At 41.1% G+C, this 20,431-nt stretch overlaps 1 protein-coding gene across 2 annotated transcripts in view; it reads right to left on the bottom strand.

Annotated features, from left to right (window-relative positions):
* NPTN (neuroplastin) overlaps positions 1 to 20,431 on the bottom strand; it is a 66,345-nt gene that overhangs the window by 27,878 nt on the left and 18,036 nt on the right. For both annotated transcript variants that reach the window (XM_037047079.1, XM_037047078.1), the window contains exon 2: positions 3,486 to 3,833. In XM_037047079.1, the coding sequence (XP_036902974.1) occupies positions 3,486 to 3,833 (348 nt within the window). The remainder of the gene's footprint in view (positions 1 to 3,485; positions 3,834 to 20,431) is intronic.

Genomic DNA, 20,431 nt, shown 5'->3' with positions numbered 1-20,431 from the left:
TGACACCCATTTTATGCAGCATAGTGCTGACACCTAAAACTTGAGGACAGAACTCTGTCCCTCCACTGGAATTAAGCTGTGTTCATTGTGTGGGCAAGGGGATAAAGAAGTCATGGACACTTGAAAACGTAATGTCCAAGGACTTCCTTACCATGTAACATTTCTGATTGTACAGCTCATACTATCCAAAAAAATGTGATACATAAAGCAAATCCTTACTTTGCTCAATTAAATTGGTTCTCACTATTTTCCAGCTCTGTCAAAAAGACATTGGTTATCTTCCATTCAGCACTGGTCCTTATCAGTAACGTCAAACAGGGTCTCTATGTACAGATAATGGAGGCATAGCAGCCACTAACACAGAAGCAGATGCATGTAAACATGTTAGCGCAGTGGTGTCCCATGGTTTCCAAAACACACTGGACAGAAGCCAAATCCCTGGACCTTAAGTTGAACAGAATGGCTGCAAACCCTGCAATGGAAGGCGCACATACACCATCAGCAAAAAGCATCACAACTCCAAGAAAAATCAAAACCAAGCAAAAACAAAAAGGAGAGAACCAGTACTCCACAGAAATCAAAAAAAGGCAACATTAAAACCCAAACACACTTTTAAGTTTTTACTCAATTTTTATTACTTAATTTCATTTTCAGTCCCATTTTGGGACTATCCTTCTGGTTCTTCCTCTCAGACTGCACTGAAAAAGGGTGAGCTTTGAGAATGAGGCCAAGAGCTTTCAGGTGCTTAAGTCCAAGGAGGCCAAAGTAAATGCTCCCCTTACCTGTGGCGTTGCAAATGACCACTGCAGCTCAGGCAGGTTAAGAAGTCGATGAGAGCAAGCTGGTAGACTTTCTGTCAAGAATTCTTGGAAGACAAAGAAAAGCACTTTTCCCCTTAAGTATTAAAGATCCAGGAGAGAGTCAGCTGGGAGCAAGTGGATAATTTAAATAGGTTTAAATATGGTTCTGCTAGTGGAGTAGGGTAACCTCCTCCCATGACTGCTCTATATGGAAACCAGTGCTAGATCAACCCCTTTGGGCATGAAGCCACATCTGCATTCTGCACCAGCATTAAGGTGAGGCTTTTATTTCTGCAACGGAGCAATGCCTACAAAAGTCCAAGAGAGACAAACATTTAGAAGTTCAAAATTATTTTACCTGCCACAGACTTCTATTTAGAAGCAATGATGGCCTATCCTAGCCATCATTTATATATAGAAGAACATGCTATGGCCAGAGAGAGATCCTAAAAACTGGGCACATTTTTCTTCCTGCTCTGCATTACTCAAGGAACTCCGGGGGAAAATACTGCCAGGAGGTCATTCTTAGAGACGTCAACCTCCCCCTAGAGGCTAATGTCTTTGGGGACCATAAAACAATCCAATTAGAGAGGAATTTGGGTAGCTTTTTTGGTTTTGTTTTTTTAAGAAGGCTGGCTCTCTACAATGGTTAACTTGGCTTAACTGACTCATAGGGAAGTCTGGGGGGAAAAACCAAACTAGTCAGGATTTCATTCAACTGCATGCAGATACACCTGAGTTAGGAAGCTTACTTCCAAGTAAACTGGGGGGGATGCTATGTACTCTCAAGACTGGTAGGTAGGTACTCCCAAGTTTCATCTTCTTCTATCCCCAAGGCATGACCATGTAACTGTGAGTTGACTGGAGTCAGGCTCCTGGAAGTACAAATACCAGATGCCTGGCCAAGTCCATGCCTACAAAATTCTGCAGACCTTTGTGGCCATTTGGGTAATTCTGCTTTTTTAAGGAAAGGAGCAAGGGGGCAGGAGAAGGAGGCGTGCAAGGGAAAAAATTGTTAAATAAAAGAAAAATTGCTGGATTAAGGTTCCCCATTTTCACATAGACAAGGTTTTCTTTTCCCCTTTCCAGGAGCAGGTTCTCTGATTCAACAGTGCCAACTGCAGCAGCTTCTCCAATCTCTCCCAAGGCATGTTCTGAGTTACTATAAAGGACAGCTAATTTGCTATTTTCCCTGTAAGTATATGGATTCAGGGTCCATGTCATATTACCTACTGTTATTACCAAATTTCTCATAAATGTATCTTACTATTTTTACTTTCTGAAATCAATCAGCACTTAACCATAACTGGCTATAGGCCTCTTACTGCATGTGTCCTTGAAGAAAGGTGAAAAACCCAGAGGATCTTTCCATTTAATAGAGAATGCTCCCTCAATTATAATCAGATCAGATATGGAGCTAGAACTCTTTCTGGCCAGAAGTACTAGCTTTGTGGTGGCTTCTCCCTCCTTCTCCTTCTCATTATACAAGTAGCATGACACTCTTCAGAAACAGAGGTGGCCACAAAAGCTCGTGTGTCTGACGTCTTACTTGTATCTGCTACAACAGATGCAGGGGAGGATTCCAACATAGCAGCTCAGCTCACCCCTCATCACTCACTCAAAGAAACGGGGCTGAATTCTAGTTTCCTGTATTTGTTTGAGACACAAGAAAAGGCTACTGTGAATGGGTTCCAAACTACTGGGTAGCCAGCTTCTGCCATGAGGAGCACAGTACTAACAATCAGAGTCAACAAGTTTGTGAACGGGGATCAAATGCATCTCTGACTTCAAAAACAGCATGATGGGGTTTTAAGTAATACCTTGCAGCTTAGAGTCACCTGACGCCATAGCCAGACATGGTGGAAATCTCAGGCTGCTGCTTTTAAGAAAACAGGAGACTGGATGGGTATGACCAGCAGGGAGCGTACTGCTGCAGTGGAAGGCTGTTATCAGAGAAGTACATGCCACTGTTTTAGAAAAGAAAAAGAGCTAAAACTATGAAAATATCCAAGCTTACATGCCACCCAACAACCAAAACATATCACCACACCACACCCATGGCATTACAGAACAGAATGGCACCAAGTCACAGTGAGGGAAAAGGCTGGGTAGACACAAACTTAAAACCAAAGAGGTGAAGGCAGCTACTCAGAGAGCTTCAAAGAAATGAATAGGAGAAATAAAAAGTAGTTAGATTGGGGAGAGAAATAAAAATAGAAAGGCACCAAAGAATAAATCAGCAAAAGGACAGCAGGAAACCTACTACAAAATTAAAGGGGAAGGAAAGAAACAATTCAACACTACCCTAGTTTGCCTGATTTTGCAAGTTTTAAGTGTTGTTGTTTTTTTTCTTTTAAGCCTCCCCAGTACTCCCTCCCCACCTTTTTTTTTCCAATACAGATGATTTTGGACAGTCACAATTTCCCCAAGTTCTTTGTTCCTGAGGAGAAAGACACAGAGAAGGGTTGGGGAATAAGGGAGGTAGAAAAGATGGCAAAAGGAAAAAAAAAAAGTTGCCACAGATGTTTTCATACACTACAACCAGTAGGGTCGTGGGTCTGAAAAAACGAAGACAAGGGGTGGGGTAAGTGATCATACTGGGGAAGAGGGAAAGGAAGAAGAAGGGAAGGGTCATCGGGCCACCTCTAATGACTACAGTACTACTACTGTAGGGTCTGGACTCACTCTGAAGGACGCTTATGGTGGCCTGGGCTCGAATCCATGTTATGGAGGGGTTTTGCCTCAAGTCATTCCTCTTGGGGTCGTTGCTGGCCCTGCACTCGTAAGTCCCAGAGTCCTCCAAGGTGAGCCGGGTTATTCTCAGCACACTCACGCCGTTTGACCCGTAGGCGGTGTTTACGGTGACACGGCGCTTCCGAGCACCGTCCCACAGCTGTCTGAAAGACTCTGCTCGGTTGACTTCTGCGTACCACCACTGGATCTCTGGCGTGGGGCTCCCGACCACGTCACAGTACAGCTCAAAGGCGTCCCCAGTGAGCTTAGTTTCTGACATGGGCGACTTGACAAACCCAGCTAGAGGGAGGGGGAGCAGGAATGCAGTGACAGGCCAATCAGAAAAAAAAAATCAACAGGTGTTAATAGTAATTTAAAGAAAGGAAAAAAAGAAAATGAGTTGCAAAGAACAAAAAGGATTCATTTTTAAACTATAAAGAAACAGTAAACAGCATTTCAAACAAGCTTTTAGAAGAAGAACCACCCTGGGAAGCTTATGAAGCAAAGGCAGACTAATTACAAGCTGGGGCAGACCATGTGCTGGCCAGGCAGAAGCAAGCCCACTGGAAAGCATGTTAGCAATGGGCTGAGCTGGTAAAAATGAGAAAACCTCAGTCTTGTTGAAGAGCCTCTTTCTTTAGAGCACAAACCATAACCTTTTTAAATTCAGACAAGTGATGAAAGACAACCAAAGTGGCAGTAGGTGTACAAGGTCTGTCCAGAAGGTATCCAGCCATGTAATATGAAAAAGAGACATTTATTGAAGATATAAAAAACCCTGTACACAGGACAATGACACCTCAGTCCCCTTCAAAGTAGGCAAGTTGGGACCTCACACAGTCCTCCCAGCATTTCTTTCACTGCTTGAAACACTCTGCAAAATCCTTTGCAGCTGGAATCACCATCAGCTGCCCCATCGTATTTTCCTGAATCTCATCGAGGGTCTGAAATCTCTTCCCTTTCAAAGATGATTTTAGTTTGGGGAAAAGCCTGAAATCACAGGGCACCAAATCTGAGCTGTAGGGGGCAGAGTCACCTGGGTGATTTGATGTTTTCCCAAAAAACTGCATGAGACATGATTCATTGTTGTGATGAAGCTGCCAATCACCATTTGCCCACAGTTGCAGCTGTTTTCATCATACTGCATCTCTGAACTGAAGAAAAACATTGAGGTAGTACTCCTTATAATTGTGTGGCCTGGAGGGGCCTACTTGTGATGGACAACACCTTCCCAATTAAAAACAACAACAACACATTAACATGGTCTTGAACTCGCTGCAACTTTGCCATACCTTCCTCAGGTGTTGAGACCAGACAGACTTCCATTGGGACCACTGGGCCTTCGTTTCCTGATCATAGCTGTAGACCCATGATTGACCTCCAGTTATGACTTTCATGAGGAAATCTGATTCGTTGGTAGCAGTTTGAATCAAGTCATTAGTAACTGCAGCACAATGTTCCTTCTGCTTTGGTAGCAAAAGCCATGGAATGAACTTTGCCACTACACATTTCATGACAAGATCCTACGTTAAAACCTTGGACAAAGTAGTTTGGAATTGCCACACCAGCTTCTAGTTCTCCCACTGTCAGTCACTGATCTTTGTTGATTGCAGCCTGTACACATCAACATTCTCAGGTGTTCTGCTTGCTTCATGCCTTCCAGAACATGGATCACTTTCAAAAGATTCTTGACCATCTTTGAAGTGTTTTTGCCACACTTTTATTTGTACTCATTGAGTCGTACTTGAAAGCTTTCTGAATCATCCAAATAGTTTCTGCAGAGGAATGTTCAAGCTTAACGCAAAATGTGATGCAGATTCGTTGCTCTACTTGCTCAGTCATTTTGAATGCAATGACCACACAGTACACACGCCCACTCAAGTGTCTACCAGCCCCACTGACTAGTACACTGAAGTCAGCATTGATCATGCACGTGCATTCCAGTCCACTCTCCTTGGCTGCCAGATTACATTGATGTTGTGCAAACCATTTTTGTTATATTAACAATGGCTGGACTTTTTCCGGACAGACCTCAATATATGCCAAGTCAGAATCTCTCTTTTGGGTGAATAAACACTTCAAAAAAAAACATGATGTCTTTTGTGTACCTCAATAAGAAGTATTAACTAACCTATGAACAGCTCTTGGGAGTCAGAGTTCAAATTTCAACGGAAAGGGTAGTAAATTTCTCTCATGCAGGATTCTCTCCTGAGTCCAGGTTAGACTTTCCCCACATCCCATTCTTCCCTGGCCCTTAGCAAACAACCCAGTTATCTGTGATTAAGCAGCATCTACCCAACTGCAGATCCTCAGGCACAGACGACCATCTGTACTTCCAGGTGAGAATTACTATGGGAGTCAGTTCAGGAGTAAAATCAACAGTAACAGCAATCCAACTCACTGCTAGTGGAGAGACTACACCCTCCATAATCCCATAAATCCATACAACTAGAAAATTCTCCTAAAAAGTCAGTCTTAAAAATAACCATAGGACTTGACAGACTCTTTCTGCATAGTTTAGCTGCCTGGCTCCCAGGGGCCAGCTCAAAAAGAATGAAGGACATATAATGCTGAATCAAATTAAACTCTATAGTGAAGACTAGGCCTCAACAACATTGCCAGGCACAGCCAAGAAACTAAAGTTGACTATGCCTGCTTTCACCCATACAAAAAAATTTTTTAAGGTCCACACCTGAGGACATGATCACTGATTTTAGAGAGAGGGGAAGAGAAGGAGAGAGAGGCAGAGAAACATCAATGTAAGAGAGAAACATCGAACAGTTGCCTCTTGTGCATGCCCCAACAGGGGACCGAACCCGCAACCTAGGCATGTGCCCTGACTAGGAATCAAACACACAACCTTTTGGTATATGGAATGATGCCCAACCAACTGAGCCACACTGGCCAGAGCCACTTGTTCAAAATTTGCTTAAGGTTACACTTCCATCAGATAAGGTGGCAGTGGCAGAAAGAGAATTTTTTTTTTTTAAATCCAGGCTTATTTGGAGTCCACAGAAACCCAAACCACAGTGCAAGCACACTCTCAGCTATTTACTCCACCTACTGTTCATTCAGCATTTCTACCAATTCAGGTAGTGTGCCAAGGTACAGAACAAGAAGCTAAAAGAGGGTACACTCTGAGTGGTTACACGATTTCTCTTGGAACCAAGTCGGCCCCCTCTGCAGTGAGCACAACAGGGTGTCCACCATGATCTACCAACATCAGACTGAAAACATTCCACAAGAGGTATGAATTAAATGAACAGTTTTCCTTGGCATTCAGATGCCAAGGATGCAATGGAGTTGGATGAAAATGGAGGAGGCTTGATGGACAATTTTCTGTGTATATCTATAGCAGTATTCACCTTTGGAGATAAATTCCACCCCACAAACCTCAGAACCCAGTTACTCAAGTAGAGATCAGGATCTCCAAATTCATACTAGTCTCTCAAATCATAAAACATTCAGAATCTAGGGAAAAAAGAATGCAGTAATTCACAGCCTTAGACTAAATGTCCTGCCTTGAAAATGCCATTCTAATCTACCTCTTCAGATCAGTGTCAGTTCCTTATAAGCACCATGTACCAAACTAACAAGAAGCCAAAAAGATGCCATTCTCAGACACAGGGGAAGTTTTAGAATTCCAGAAAGGATACATCAAGCCTCTGCAGGAAGAACTGCACTCATTTCCTGATAAGGTGGTATCCAAGGAGTCATATCTTAGTCTCACAAACTGCCACCCGCCCATCTGTCAAAGTTAATGTTAACTAATACAGAGGAGAGGTAAAGGAAACTGGTTTCATTCATTTCACTACTGGTTCGATCACCAGAGAAAACTGGTTATCAGTAAATCCCTCAAGAGCACTGAAGAGTATTTCTCTGTTTTAATTACGTTCTTAATCATTACGTGGCATCACAAAGCTCTTATTCTCACATTTTCATGAACTGGGAGAGTTATGCCCTCTCAATGTTGTGATTAGCTTCTTAATTAGAGCATTTGTTTTCTATTTTCTCCCCTCCTTCTGAATTGTACTTCAAAGCAGGCTTCACTTTAAGCCTGATTATCAATCTACTGACCACCCTAATGTAAAAGGAATCTGCAAGTATGCCCAGAACACAAGAAGCCATCCCATTCCAATTTAATCTCAAATTCCAACACCACACAATTCGAAAGTAGCTGAGGAAAAGCCTGAACACAATTCCCACTGCACAGAACTGAGCAAGTCACTCAACCTGCTGCTGCCAGCCCTAAGCAAGACTTCAAGGAGCAAGGAATGCTGATCTTACTTAGTTTAATTTTCTACCTGCATACAGGAAAATAAGACAAGATTTCAAAAATGTCATTTGAATTAGTGAATTATGATGTATATTTAAATAAACTTACCTAAAAACAAGATTAAAAATCCTTCAAAACACTGTTTTAACAGACATCTATCAGTGCTCTCTGAAAGCTATCATTATTATTAAACATATATAAATGAGTATCTTCTAAGTATGCTATGTGTTAGACAATGTACTAAGCACTTTATCTCACTTAACCCTCAAAACAGCCTTATAATGACACCAGATAGGTGTCATTATAATCCCTTTAAAGATGTGGAAAATAAGATGCCCCCTCCAAAATTAAGTACTTTGACCTTCGTCACAAGCCAACAGTGAGAGAGCCTGGCCTCAAATTCAGGTGTGTCCAAAGCCAGAGCATGGTCTTCTAAACCTTTCCACAACTACAGTCTACGTGCTTTACTAGGCTAGAAAAGTCTTCTGTAGTTATTTGAAAGTTAAAGTTATCTTTTGTCACCACTTATAATTTAATAAATTATGGCCATGAAAAGCCAAGAGCCCTCCATTGGAATGTGTAGCACACTATGATCAGTGACTCCTTAAAATTATAATCCTGTTAAAGAATAGAGAGAAAGGAGCACAGGGTAAAGGAGTTCCTAACGCAACTGGGTGTGTACATGTGTCTTAGGGAAGGGGGAGGGGGGAGGGAAAAAGTGAGAAAACAAAAAATGGTTCCAAAGCAAAACTGTCACCTAGTAATAGAAAAAAATACAATAAAAAATAAACTATTAAAAAAATAACTGTCCCCTAGTTGTGATGAGTCCTAGTTCTGAGCAGTCCTTCAACTGCTCTTGAGAAAGCCAGCTTTATAGGGAGCAGTTTAAGACATTATATGCATTCTCTAGTGTTATGGTCAGTAGCCAAATTAATCAAGGGAAACACCTCAAATTTTCACAACACTTAGTTTACAAAGTGCTCCCATACACATCACATCTCATTTCATTCACATAATTTCACAAGGTTCACAAGAGAGAAAGAAAGGGTCATGACTTGCCCAAGTTCACTTAGGCAGCTAACTCTGACTGGAGTTGGGATCAGAACATAGGTCTTCAGCTCTTAGTCAATGGTTCTTTCCAATAAATCCTACTGCCTATAAACAAACCAAGTAGGAGATTCTGACAGCTGAACACCCATGAAAACAGATCTATTTCTCCTCCCAGGAGTAGGGAAAGGAAAAAAGGTGTGCCTGTACTGTGCCCTCTCTACACATTACAGGCCCACCTCAGAGATACTGTGGCCTGGGTTCCAGACCACTGCCATAAAGTGAAGCATAATTTTTTTGCTGATAGAGGAAGGGTCTTGCCTTGTAAAAAATACCACATCTGTAAAACACAATAAAAAGAGGTATGCCTGGACCTGGCTGGTGTAGTTCAGTGGATTGAGTGCGGGCCTGCGAACCAGACGTTCCCGGTTCGATTCCCAGTCAGGGCACATGCCTGGGTTGCAGGCCAGTTCCCTGCAGGGGCCAGTTTCCAGCAGGGGATGCACGAGAAGCAACCATACATTGATGTTTCTCTTCCTCTCTCTTTCCCTTCCCCTCTAAAAGATAAATAAATAAAATATTTTTAAAAAAAGAGGTATGCCTGTACTGTCAAATCACAGCAAGGGAATGTTATCAGCAACATCTACCTCATGACCCATCCAAAATTAGCTCCAATTCAGAAAGGAGGAATCAGCTAGAAGGAAAAGTCAGGCAGCTTAAGAGCCTGACTCATTCACTGCCCTACCTTTCATTCCCAAGGACTTTCAAACAAATGTGTGCCCTCAACAAGACAGCACACAAGTACCTAAAGTTGGAAGGCCAGCAGAGTATGTTTGATCTCTAAGTCAAAGGTCATCTAATATTTTGGGGAAAACCTACGTTTCAGAAAAACAAGCTCCTGCCCCCTTCCCTACCATTATCTCCACCCACTGTAACACATTACTGGGCTCAGATCTCAAACAGGTTTGACAAAAGTTCTAACATCAGTGCATTCAGTTCAACAACAAGGAAGAGGGCCACTGAATGGTGGCCACTGGCTTTGGGTGAGGGAGAGATTAGAAGCTAAAGATGGAGGAGGGTAGCAGGCAGAGTATAAAAAAATGGAGACAGTAAAAGCATAATGTAAAATTGTAAAACTGGGGATGGGAGATAGGAGGTGAAGAAGACAGCTGGGGCTAGCAGCCGGAGAAAGGAGGAGCTCTGGCAGGAAACACTGGAGGTGTGGATGTATGGCAGAGGGTGAAAAGAAAATGAGAACACAGAAAAACAAGGTGACTCCAATCCCAAGAAAACTGCAAAAGCACTTCCATAGAGGAGGGACAATGGATGATTTTTTGCAGTTGACATTATTTACCTCCAGGGCAATCAATGAACAGGAATTAAGACAAACTTCTTTCCCTCTCCTAGCTAACTACTGCCAAGCCAGGCCTTTAAATCTAGCCTGCTTTTATCACCTTTTACTTTTTCTTTTAAAAACACCTGTTCCCTCCAAGCCCCTCTCTACTAATTTCCTGTAGGTGGTTCATGCTGTTTGTTGTCTCCTTCATGACTCACAAGAAAGACGAAATGACAGCCAAGGACACAAGACTGTTTCTCTTCCCTTCCTCTTTCCTCTCCCCTGACCCATGTACCTCAAAAAGAAGACTAAGCAAGACAAACTGATACTGTGATTACAGGCACAGTATTTCACATGTAAGTAACTCTTAATTGCTACAAGGCTGTACACACAGGCTACTACACAGCCTGCCTGCCCTGTTTATTTAAGAAGCGAATCACTTGTCACTATTCCTTAAAATCAGAGGCAGCCAATAAGTCCATATGCACTCATTCCCTATGTACCCACCAAGGGTATGGCAGGCCAGAGGCTCTGGGAGTGGATGGAAATGGGGTAACCTCATTTTCTGCAGCAGGAAGGAGGTATGTGGGTCTTACCTCATGGTTTAGTCCAATCTGTAGACAGATATGGCAGCAATTACAAAGAATTTTCCAAATTCAGACCTATTCTTTTCACACCTACCTCTATGAGGCAAACATAACAAAGGCTTGGAAATTAAAAACTGTCACCATCACTAGCTTCTAAACCCGGGCCGACCCTTTATTCTGAAATTATACAGAATATTATGATGCAAATAGCTAAAGAAATCTCCTTGGCATATTTTAACCAGCCTTCTGCTTTGGAGAAATAAAAATATCTAGTTCAAGAGAAACTACGTCTTTTAGTGATTAAAAGCAGCAAACTCCAAAATCAGATTGCCAGGAGGCCCTGTCTCTAATTTCATGGTCTTAGGCAAGTGACCCAACATCTCTGAGCTTCTCTCTAATCTGTAGTACAGGGCCAACAACAGTAGCAACCTCACAAGGTTATTGTGGAAATTATATGTACTAAATAACGCAACTTAAAACAGTTGAACACTCAATGGAACATGGTAAACACTCAATACTGTTAGATTATACATCTGCATAGAGACAATGCTTATTTAACAGATGATGCACAGGAGCCTTCAGGACTACTCCACAACAGGCTGGGAAATTTAGATTATCCAAACTTGTTTAAGAAACAACAAAAAGCCCTGGCTGATGTACCTCAGTGGGTTGAGCACGGGCCTGCAAACCAAACAACTGCGGTTCGATTCCCAGTCAGGGCACATACCTGGGTTGCAGGCCAGTTCCCTGTAGTGGACTCACGAGATGCAACCATACATTGATATTTCTCTCTCTCTCTCCTTCCCTTCCCCTCTAAAGATAAATAAATTTAAAAATCTTTAAAAAAATAGCTATGGGCCAACCTACAACTACACCCAAATGCAACTTTGAAGTCAAAAACAATTATTTTGGGGGTATGAGGGGAAGAGGGAGGAACAGTTAGCATTTTAAGGTTGACACTCCAGTTAGGATTTATTAAAGGCAAAATGAAAACAACATGTTAGAAAGGTTGAATACTCCACTTAAATAAACTGTTCTCAAAGCCATGGGTAATTCCTAACCAAAAGCTAACCTCCACTAATTACTTTGTGAAATTCATTTGTCTATAGATTCAGTCTATAGATTTGTCTATAACTTTTGATAGCAAGCCCACTTTCTATCCCTGACAATATACCAACAATCAGGATTTAAATGTTAAAGATAGTACAATTCAACTCATTCTTTCATCCTCATACATTCCATGAGAATGACAATGACCACAAGTTGTCCAAACTGATAGAATGAATATAATCTAGAATATATTTTAACTGAAAGAGGTAGGATGCACCCTCCCCCCCAATTCTTTTAAATAGTCATTCCCAGATACCACAAGAGTCAAATACTTTGCACATAGGAAAATTCAATCTTTGTATCACATCCTAGGATGTCAGGTAATACAGTCCTTGTCTTCCCAGGTGATGAATTCTTTCCAAAACATAAATAGCTTATAGTTGAAACCACACTGGAAGCTGTTATTATATAGTCAAAGGCAAAACTTTCCCTAGAGTAGCAATTCTTAAATATTATTGTGCATTAGAATTGTCTATTAAAACCACACTGCTGGGCCCCGTCCCCAAAGATTCAGATTCAATCGGTCTGAAGTGGGGCCCAGGAATGTGCATGTCTAACAAGTTCTCAAATGATGCTGGTATGGCTGGTCCACAGACCACATTTTGACAATTAATGTGTTAGTGTGAAATTGTTAACTTTTTCAGCTTTTTCAAATAGAAGGAAAATGAGGGCAGAGGAGCCACACAGATGTTTGAACCACAAAGACTCTACTAGCAGTGGAGTCTGTGTTCATAACCAGAAGTCAAAATGTGGCAAAATGGTAGCTAAAAAAAAACTGTCACTATGACTTTATAATAATGACTTTTATATTGCGTTTGTTCAAATTATCAATCTACAAATTGCGAGTATGCTTTCTGTTCAATTTACTGAGGGTCTGTTTACTAAGGACTAAGCACGGAGATAATAAACTTTGCTCCTAAAGAGAGCTCAGCCTTGCAAGACATGAGACAGAAAAATAATCAAAATACAATCCAATGATAATGGCCTCCCCCCATCAGATGTATAAAAGAAAACAGGAACATATAAGAAATAGCACCTGTTAAGTGTTCATGCTATTCAGAAATATAAGAGAGCCAGCCTTGGCTGGTGTAGCTCAGTGGACTGAGCGTGGGCCTGTGAACCACACGATCATGGTTCGATTCCCAGTCAGGGCACATGCCTGGGTTGCAGGCCAGTTCCCAACAGGGGACCCACGAGAGGCAACCATACATTGATATTTATCTCCTTCTCTCCTTCCCTCTAAAGATAAATAAATTTTTAAATAAGAAATATAAGATAGCCTATAACAGCCTCAAAACCTCTTAATTTAGGGAAGATGACCAAGGATAGTGCAGGCTAAGCAACTTGGGATTCTTTCTACAAAACAAGTGGTGTGACTAGCAGCATTATGAAGGATGACTCAAAAGTTTAAAAAAAGTTAGGCAACTCCTTCAATAATTCAAATGGAAAATGAAGGAAGAGTAGCCACAGAAAAGGTGAGAAGGCAATTAAGTGTGAGATATGTTTTTTTTTAGAGGTTCCTTTCTTTTTTTTTATATTTTTATTTATTTATATATTTTTAGAGGGGAAGGAAGGAGAGAAGGAGAGAAATATCAATGTATGGTTGCTTCTTGTGAGTCCCCTGCTGGGGACTGGCTTGCAACCCAGGCATGTGCCCTGACTGGGAATCGAACTGCGAATGTGTGGTTCACAGGCCCACGCTCAATCCACTGAGCTACACCAGCCTGGGCAAGATATGTTTATGAGAAATAATCAACTGAAATTGTTGACCATGAGGTCATGGCCGGTGATAGTGTAACAAGGTGCAGCCAAGAGGGGGGCCAGGCCCCAAATAGGGATTTGTAATGGGGTCCAAAACTCAGCATGTCCAGGAATATTTTACAAAATATATACATACTTAGGATGTCCTCACCCGCACAAGTCTGAGCAGGGGGGGTGGGACATGGAGCAGGGCCATCAAGATTTGTTTTGCATGGCAACAGTTTTGCAGATAACCTCTAGAATGATCATTTAACATGTCTATAACCTTTAACTGGTTTCATAGATATGTTAAATACCTGTGGCCATGCTTTGAGCCAGGGGGGATGGAAGTGACTTCCACCTCAGATGTAACTGGGAGGCAACTCCCCCTGATTATGGTGCCTGCATGAGAACTTGGAGATGATTGGTTCCATGCCATGGGGCCATCCCTGCCTGGACTTACTATGGCAGCCCAGTAAGGGTGGAAGAATACAGGAATGCTGGCAGGTGTAACTGATGCAGGAGAAGTTGGAAATGGGGCTGCAGAGGAAGACTGGTGCTGGGATCTAAACCCAGGCACAGAAGCCGTGCCAAGTAGGGACCTCGGCTTCGCATTGTTTCCTTTTGCCTCATGCTTAGGAAGCAGGAGACTTTGCCTGGAAGAAAAGGGGTGAAAGGACTCTTGCTGTTGGGCCAGGGGAAGGTGCCACATGGCTTTGGATTAACTGGAGTTCATGGCAGTAACACAGCTGATGGTGCCGGAAGCCTGAATCATGGACTTCTACTTCTTTTCCTGAGATATGGTACCCCAGACTAGGCAGAGGGAGAAGGAAGGACTGTGTGCATCTGTGGATATTCTAAAGGACTTTAATATTTTAATGAAGACATTAAGTCATTACACTAAGCCTGCATAACTTTTAAATAAACAATCTCTTTCCTTTTCACCAATCTCTGGCATTGAGATGTCTCTCCCTGGCAGAGGACAAAGTGAACCTAGTAGCAAGGGAACCTCCTGAAAAAAAGGGGGGGTCGTTTCAGTAATAGTCTATCATTCACCACCACCCCCGGGTCTGTTCTGTAACAATAGTGCCAATAAAGGAAGACAGGCTGACCGTTGGCTTTGGAGGTGCTTACAGAGTAGGCTATATGCTAAGGAGAAATACAACCTGGTCTTCAGGAGAGTGGAGGCTGGAAATATGCACTTGGGAGGTATCCACTTAGATGGGAGCTGAAGCCAAGGGAGGAAGTGAGATCACTGAGGGAGGACGAAAAAGGAATTGAGAATGGAACCTTCTCTATAATCATACTTCTTTCCAAATGATTCACTACTAAATGCAGTGTATTTTTTACTAGGATAAAATATACCAAAATAGAAATCAATTCCTTCAGTAACTGGACAACACTTTGAATAATGTCAGGTAAATAATTTATTATTCTGCTTTGGAAGATTTAAAACAAGGGTCTTCTCATGTTCTTGCTGTCAATGACTCAGATACAAGGTCCTAGTACTTATGCCAAAAGCTCCCAAAGCAGCATTAGACTTTACTTGAGTGGATTACATAATGCTATTAGCCTTTATAAAGAATCCTTAACTTTTCATAAAAACAACATCCATTTGGTTCCAAAGATTATCTTGGGAAATGTTTTTTCTTGGGAAAAAGCTGATACTTAATCACAACCAAATTTTCTCAACTTTTAAAAAGAAAATTTGTGGAATCTCAGCCTATACCCAAGGCTAAACTGTTCTCACCTGTGCTCAACAGTAGAGTACTGAAAAGAAACAAAGCCAACAAGCCACAGACCCAGTGATTCTAGATAAAAAATCTCACAGGAATACTTTAGACTGTGAAAAAAGTTCATGAAGTACTGCTACATTTATGCTCTTTTTCCTACCTTTCTGGTCCTTTTCAATATTTCTGTAAAGTTAATAATCACATATGGTTTCTGGAAAACTAGGACAGCAACAGTGGTCTGCCCTTGTTTTTGGACAGATCAAGAGATTCTCCACTTCAACAAAGGAATGCGAAATTTTCTTCCCCTCTCCAGGCCTCAATGGTCTCTTAATTTAAAAAAAAAAACATTTGAGGATATTGAATAAGTTTTATTCTTTACCTATGGCCCATAATCACAGTATATTGAAACTGCAAACTTTCCCACTACTTTAAGTCACAATAGTGGCAAAATAATTTGTATGGTCAGAGTAAACAAACAAGTTCAAGGAATATTTGGTATTACACACTATTCATGGAGATCTGCATTTCTCCCCAAATTCTCAACAATTTATATAACTATGGTTCATTCCAGGAATTTCACTTGCATCTCCAAAATGGGCAAAAACATGAAGAAAGTTTTACATTTAAACGGGGGGCGGGGGCAGTTAAGGAAGCCACGAGGCAAATCATTCTTAAAGCAGTAAGCAACTGTACCCCACACTCCAACCACCTTACCCCTCTTAACTGGTAATTTAATATAAAACCTGCTGCTAAAAGAATTAAGGTCCTACTTGTGGAATTTAGTAAGCCTACTTAGAAACAGACTTCCAGACAATGAAAAGTACTAAAAAGAAATACACTATTAAGACATGAAAAGGCATGGAAGAAACTTAAATGCATATAATTAAGTGGAAAAAGAATTGAAAGGCTACATGCTGTATGATTGACATTCTGTTAAAGGCAAAACTATGGCAACAGTAAAAAGATCAGTAGTTGCTAAGGGGGAGAGGGAGAGATGAACGGGGGAACGCAGGATTTTTAGGACAGTGAAACTACTCTGTATGACAGTATTATGGTAAACACATGGCATTATACATTTGTCAAAACCCATACAATGAATACACAATATCAAGAATGAATTCTAATGCAAGCTATGGTGATAAAGACATGTCAATGCAGTCTCATCATTGTAACAAATACAACACAGTACATCACTCTTGTAAGGATGGTGCTAGCAGAGGAGATTATGTGTGGGTGGGGGCAGGAAAAATATGAGAACTCTGTACTCTGCTCTAAAAAGAGTCTATTAAGAAATTAAATATACTAAATGAAAAATACTTGTCATCAGGTACTGAGATTTATTTTCCCTTGGGATCGAGTGGTATCTGATTGTAGATAAATTCTTTTTAATGATACATAAATACAAAACTACCTTCGAACAATGAGAATTCTGTTTTGCCCAGACAAGCTAGGTAATGCCTGCCTATCTTGTATTTATGACCCAAGCACAAAAAACAAAGTGATCTTTTCTAGCCTATAAATCATCTTAAACTTTGAAATCAACCGAACTTCTACTAGGCTATCTTTATTAATTACCTCCTAACTACACTAAACAGAAATCTCCCAGCTTATGGAAAACAATCTTACCAAATACAGGGAGAAATTTCATAGGCCTTCATCATGTTAAGTACCCAAGGGCAGATATTACACTATGGCAAAGTTACCACATCATTTATCGTCTAAACCAGGAAAGAGTGAAAGGGACACTTTGAATTTTGATGGGGGGTAAAAAGCACATACTGAGAATTATGGTTATCCCTCTTACGGGGAACCTAGAGGTTATGTTGTATAAGATCAGGCAATTAGAATGGAGCTATCCCAGAACACAATTCCAAATAACTTCCAATTCTAAATACAGTGTATTTGTGATTTACAAAGTTTTCCCAAGAATTCTGAGCAATAATGTGCCAAGAACCCTTTTTAAAATATATTTTATTGATTATGCCCTTACAGTTGTCCCGTTCCCCCCCATTCCCCCTTTAGTTCATGTCAATGGGTCACAAGTTCTTTAACTTCTACACTTCCCATACTGTTCTTGCCCTCCCCCTGTCTATTTTCTCCTCACCATCTATGCGACTTCTTCTCTGTACATTCACCCCACTTCTCCTCCTCCCACTCCCCTGTTGCTAACCCTCCATGTGATCTCCATTTCTATGTTTCCACTCCCGATCTAGCTGTCTGCTTAGTTTGCTTTTGTTTTAGGTGTGGTTGTTAATAACTGTGAGTTTGCTGTCCTTTCACTGTTCATGTTTTTCATCTTCTTTTTCTTAGGTAAGTCCCTTTAACATTTCATATAATAAAGACTTGGTGATGATGAACTCCTTGAACTTGACCTTATCTGAGAAGCACTTTATCTGCCCTTCCATTCTAAATGAAAGCTTTGCTGAATAGAGCAATCTTGGACATAGGTCCTTGCCTTTCATGACTTAGAATACTTCTTTCCAGCTCCTTCTGGCCTATAAGGTCTCTTTTGAGAAATCAGCTGACAGTCTGATGGGAACTCCTTTGTAGGTGCCTGTCCCCTTATCTCTTGCTGCTCCTAGAGTTCTTGCCTTCATTTTAACCTTGGCCAATACAATTATGATGTGCCTTGGTGCGTTCCTCCTTGGGTACAATTTCTTTGGGACTCTCTGAGCTTCCTGGACTTCCTGGAAGTCTATTTCCTTTGCCAGATTGGGGAAGTTCTTTATTATTTGTTCAAATAAGTCTTCCACTTGTTGCTCTTCCTCTTCCCCATCTGGTACCCCTATAATTCGGATGTTGGAACATTTAAAGGTGTCCTGGAGGTTCCTAAGCCTCTCCTCATTTTTTTGAATTTTTGCTTCTTCATTTTTTTCTGTTTGGTTGTTTCCTTCTTCCTTCTGGTGCACTCCCTTGATTTGAGTCCCAGTTTTCTTTCCATCACTATTGGTTTCCTGTGCATTTTCCTTCATTTCACTTGGTGTAGCCTTCATTTTTTTTCATTTAATTTGTGACTAAAATCAACCAGTTCAGTGAGCATCCTGATCACCAGTGTTTTGAACTGTGCATCTGATAGGTTGGCTATCTCTTGATCGCTTAAAAGTATTGGCTCTGGGGCTTTGAGTTGTTCTTCTGCTTGAGCCACAAAGTTTTGGTCTGTTTGCACCTCTTATGTATGAGGGGGGAAAGCTTAAGTGTTCACTAGGGCAGCTAAACCCAGTAGCTGGGCTGTGAATGGGGGCAGGGTCAGAGAGGGAGAAATGGTGATTGTTCCCCCACCCCTCTCTCTCTCTTGGATTTTGGTCCCCTCTGCCACTTCCCACAAGCAAATTGGGCCCTTCTGGTGCTGGTTCCAGGTGGGTGGGCTTGTGTACATTCTAGGGCCCTGTAGGTCTCTCCAACAAACTCTCCTGTGAGGCTGGGAGCCTCTCCCGGTACCTCAACCCCCCAAAAGTTTTTTCAATCAGTGTTTTTAGGCTTTATTTCCTGGCGCTGGGGCCCTGGGTTGTGTGGTCTGTCTCACTGTCTGTTTTTTCACTTGTTTTATCAATGTGTGAATGTGTGACCACGGTCAGGCAGCCACCTTGCGCCCTCACTGGGTCTGCCTATTGCCATCCCACGCCTGGGATCTGCCAACTGCCGCCTGTGCACCTGGGCTGGTCTGGCAGCCACCGCTTTTTCCTGCTGCGACTCCTCTCTGCCTACCCTGACCCTCTTATCGGTCTGGATGAATGGTTTCATTGTTGTCGGACTTCAGTTCAGTTCAGTTTTCTGTCTGTTCTGGTTATGGTTTTGTTTCTAACTCTTTGTTGTCCTTAAATTTGGTTGTGGGAGAAAGTACAGTATTTCCACCTATACCTCCATCTTGGCTGGAAGTCCCCAAGAACCCTTTTGATTGCTTAAATGCCTATGTCTCAGATTTAACTATATCTAGTCCTACAAAATACCTCCATATTCCTGAGAATTTTTTTCTCTATCAAAACTGAGAAATCCTCAACCCTAATCTCCTACATTCAATATTATTTGGTGGGGTGGAGAGAGAGGGGAACACGGGAGAGAAACAGGGGAAAATTGGGACAACTGTAAGAGAACAGTAAGAAAATATATTATTTGATAGCTATAACACTACTGGCTCAGATAATTTCCCCATTAACTGGAATCTCTTGCCTTACTACAAAGTACGCAATGTGAATCAAGCCCTACTTTCTTGATTTCAAATGAAAATTATACAAAGGATCAATGAACCCTAATACTTGCAAAAGGTAGTTTTCTACTTAGTAGTCTGAGAGTAGTATCATTTCTGGTAAAATTACAAACAAACAGGCCAAGATTGTGTAGACTAGCATTGACTCTCTGTGCATGAATGTAATATCAAATACTCTCTGATGGTGTTTCAGAAATGCAGTATTCTGAATTCATGAAGCTGCCTAAGGCAATACTGTATTCATGAGAAACAGTGTATTTTAATAGATCATAAATTATTTGGAAACCAGGATGTCTTTAATTTTGCTAATGCTGCACAATGCCTTGTTGCACATATACTCATTATTTGTTAATATAGTGAGAAAAAACAATCCTCACTAATTGAAGAGTAAGGATAAAACCTTTCATTACATTTCAACCTATTAACAACTTAAAATGTACTAGTAATCATTAACAAGGTAATGAGCAGTATAATAAATGAAACCATCTTTCTTTAATTAGGAGAGGCTTTTCATGGTATCACAGCCATCTTGCTGAGTATCAACAGTCATAAGTCCTAAGAAACTAGACTATGGTATATTTGAATTTACCACAGATGCCCTAGAAGGTACATTAAAAAAAAAATCAGATCCCTAATGTGTTTGTTTCCTTGCCATGCATCCACTAATCCTAATAAGTGAATAAAAATTCAGTGTAAAATAGATTTTTGACTTGAGATTTTACTTTACAATTAGAACACAACTTTCCCATTCCTTTTCAAATTAGGTAATGACACTTTCCATCATCAATTCTAAGAGAAAAGTAAGTTCAGATTCCTGGTAAACCTCCTAGAATAAAAAACAAACAGCCTAGAAATCTTTCTTTGA

The sequence above is a fragment of the Sturnira hondurensis genome, unplaced genomic scaffold (assembly GCF_014824575.4).
Source record: "Sturnira hondurensis isolate 20B ecotype Veracruz unplaced genomic scaffold, ASM1482457v3 Scaffold0005329, whole genome shotgun sequence".
In the NCBI taxonomy this organism is placed as follows: Eukaryota; Metazoa; Chordata; class Mammalia; order Chiroptera; family Phyllostomidae; genus Sturnira; species Sturnira hondurensis.
The sequence above is the reverse complement of the archived record's forward strand: the minus strand, read 5'-3'. Positions and strand labels throughout refer to the sequence as shown.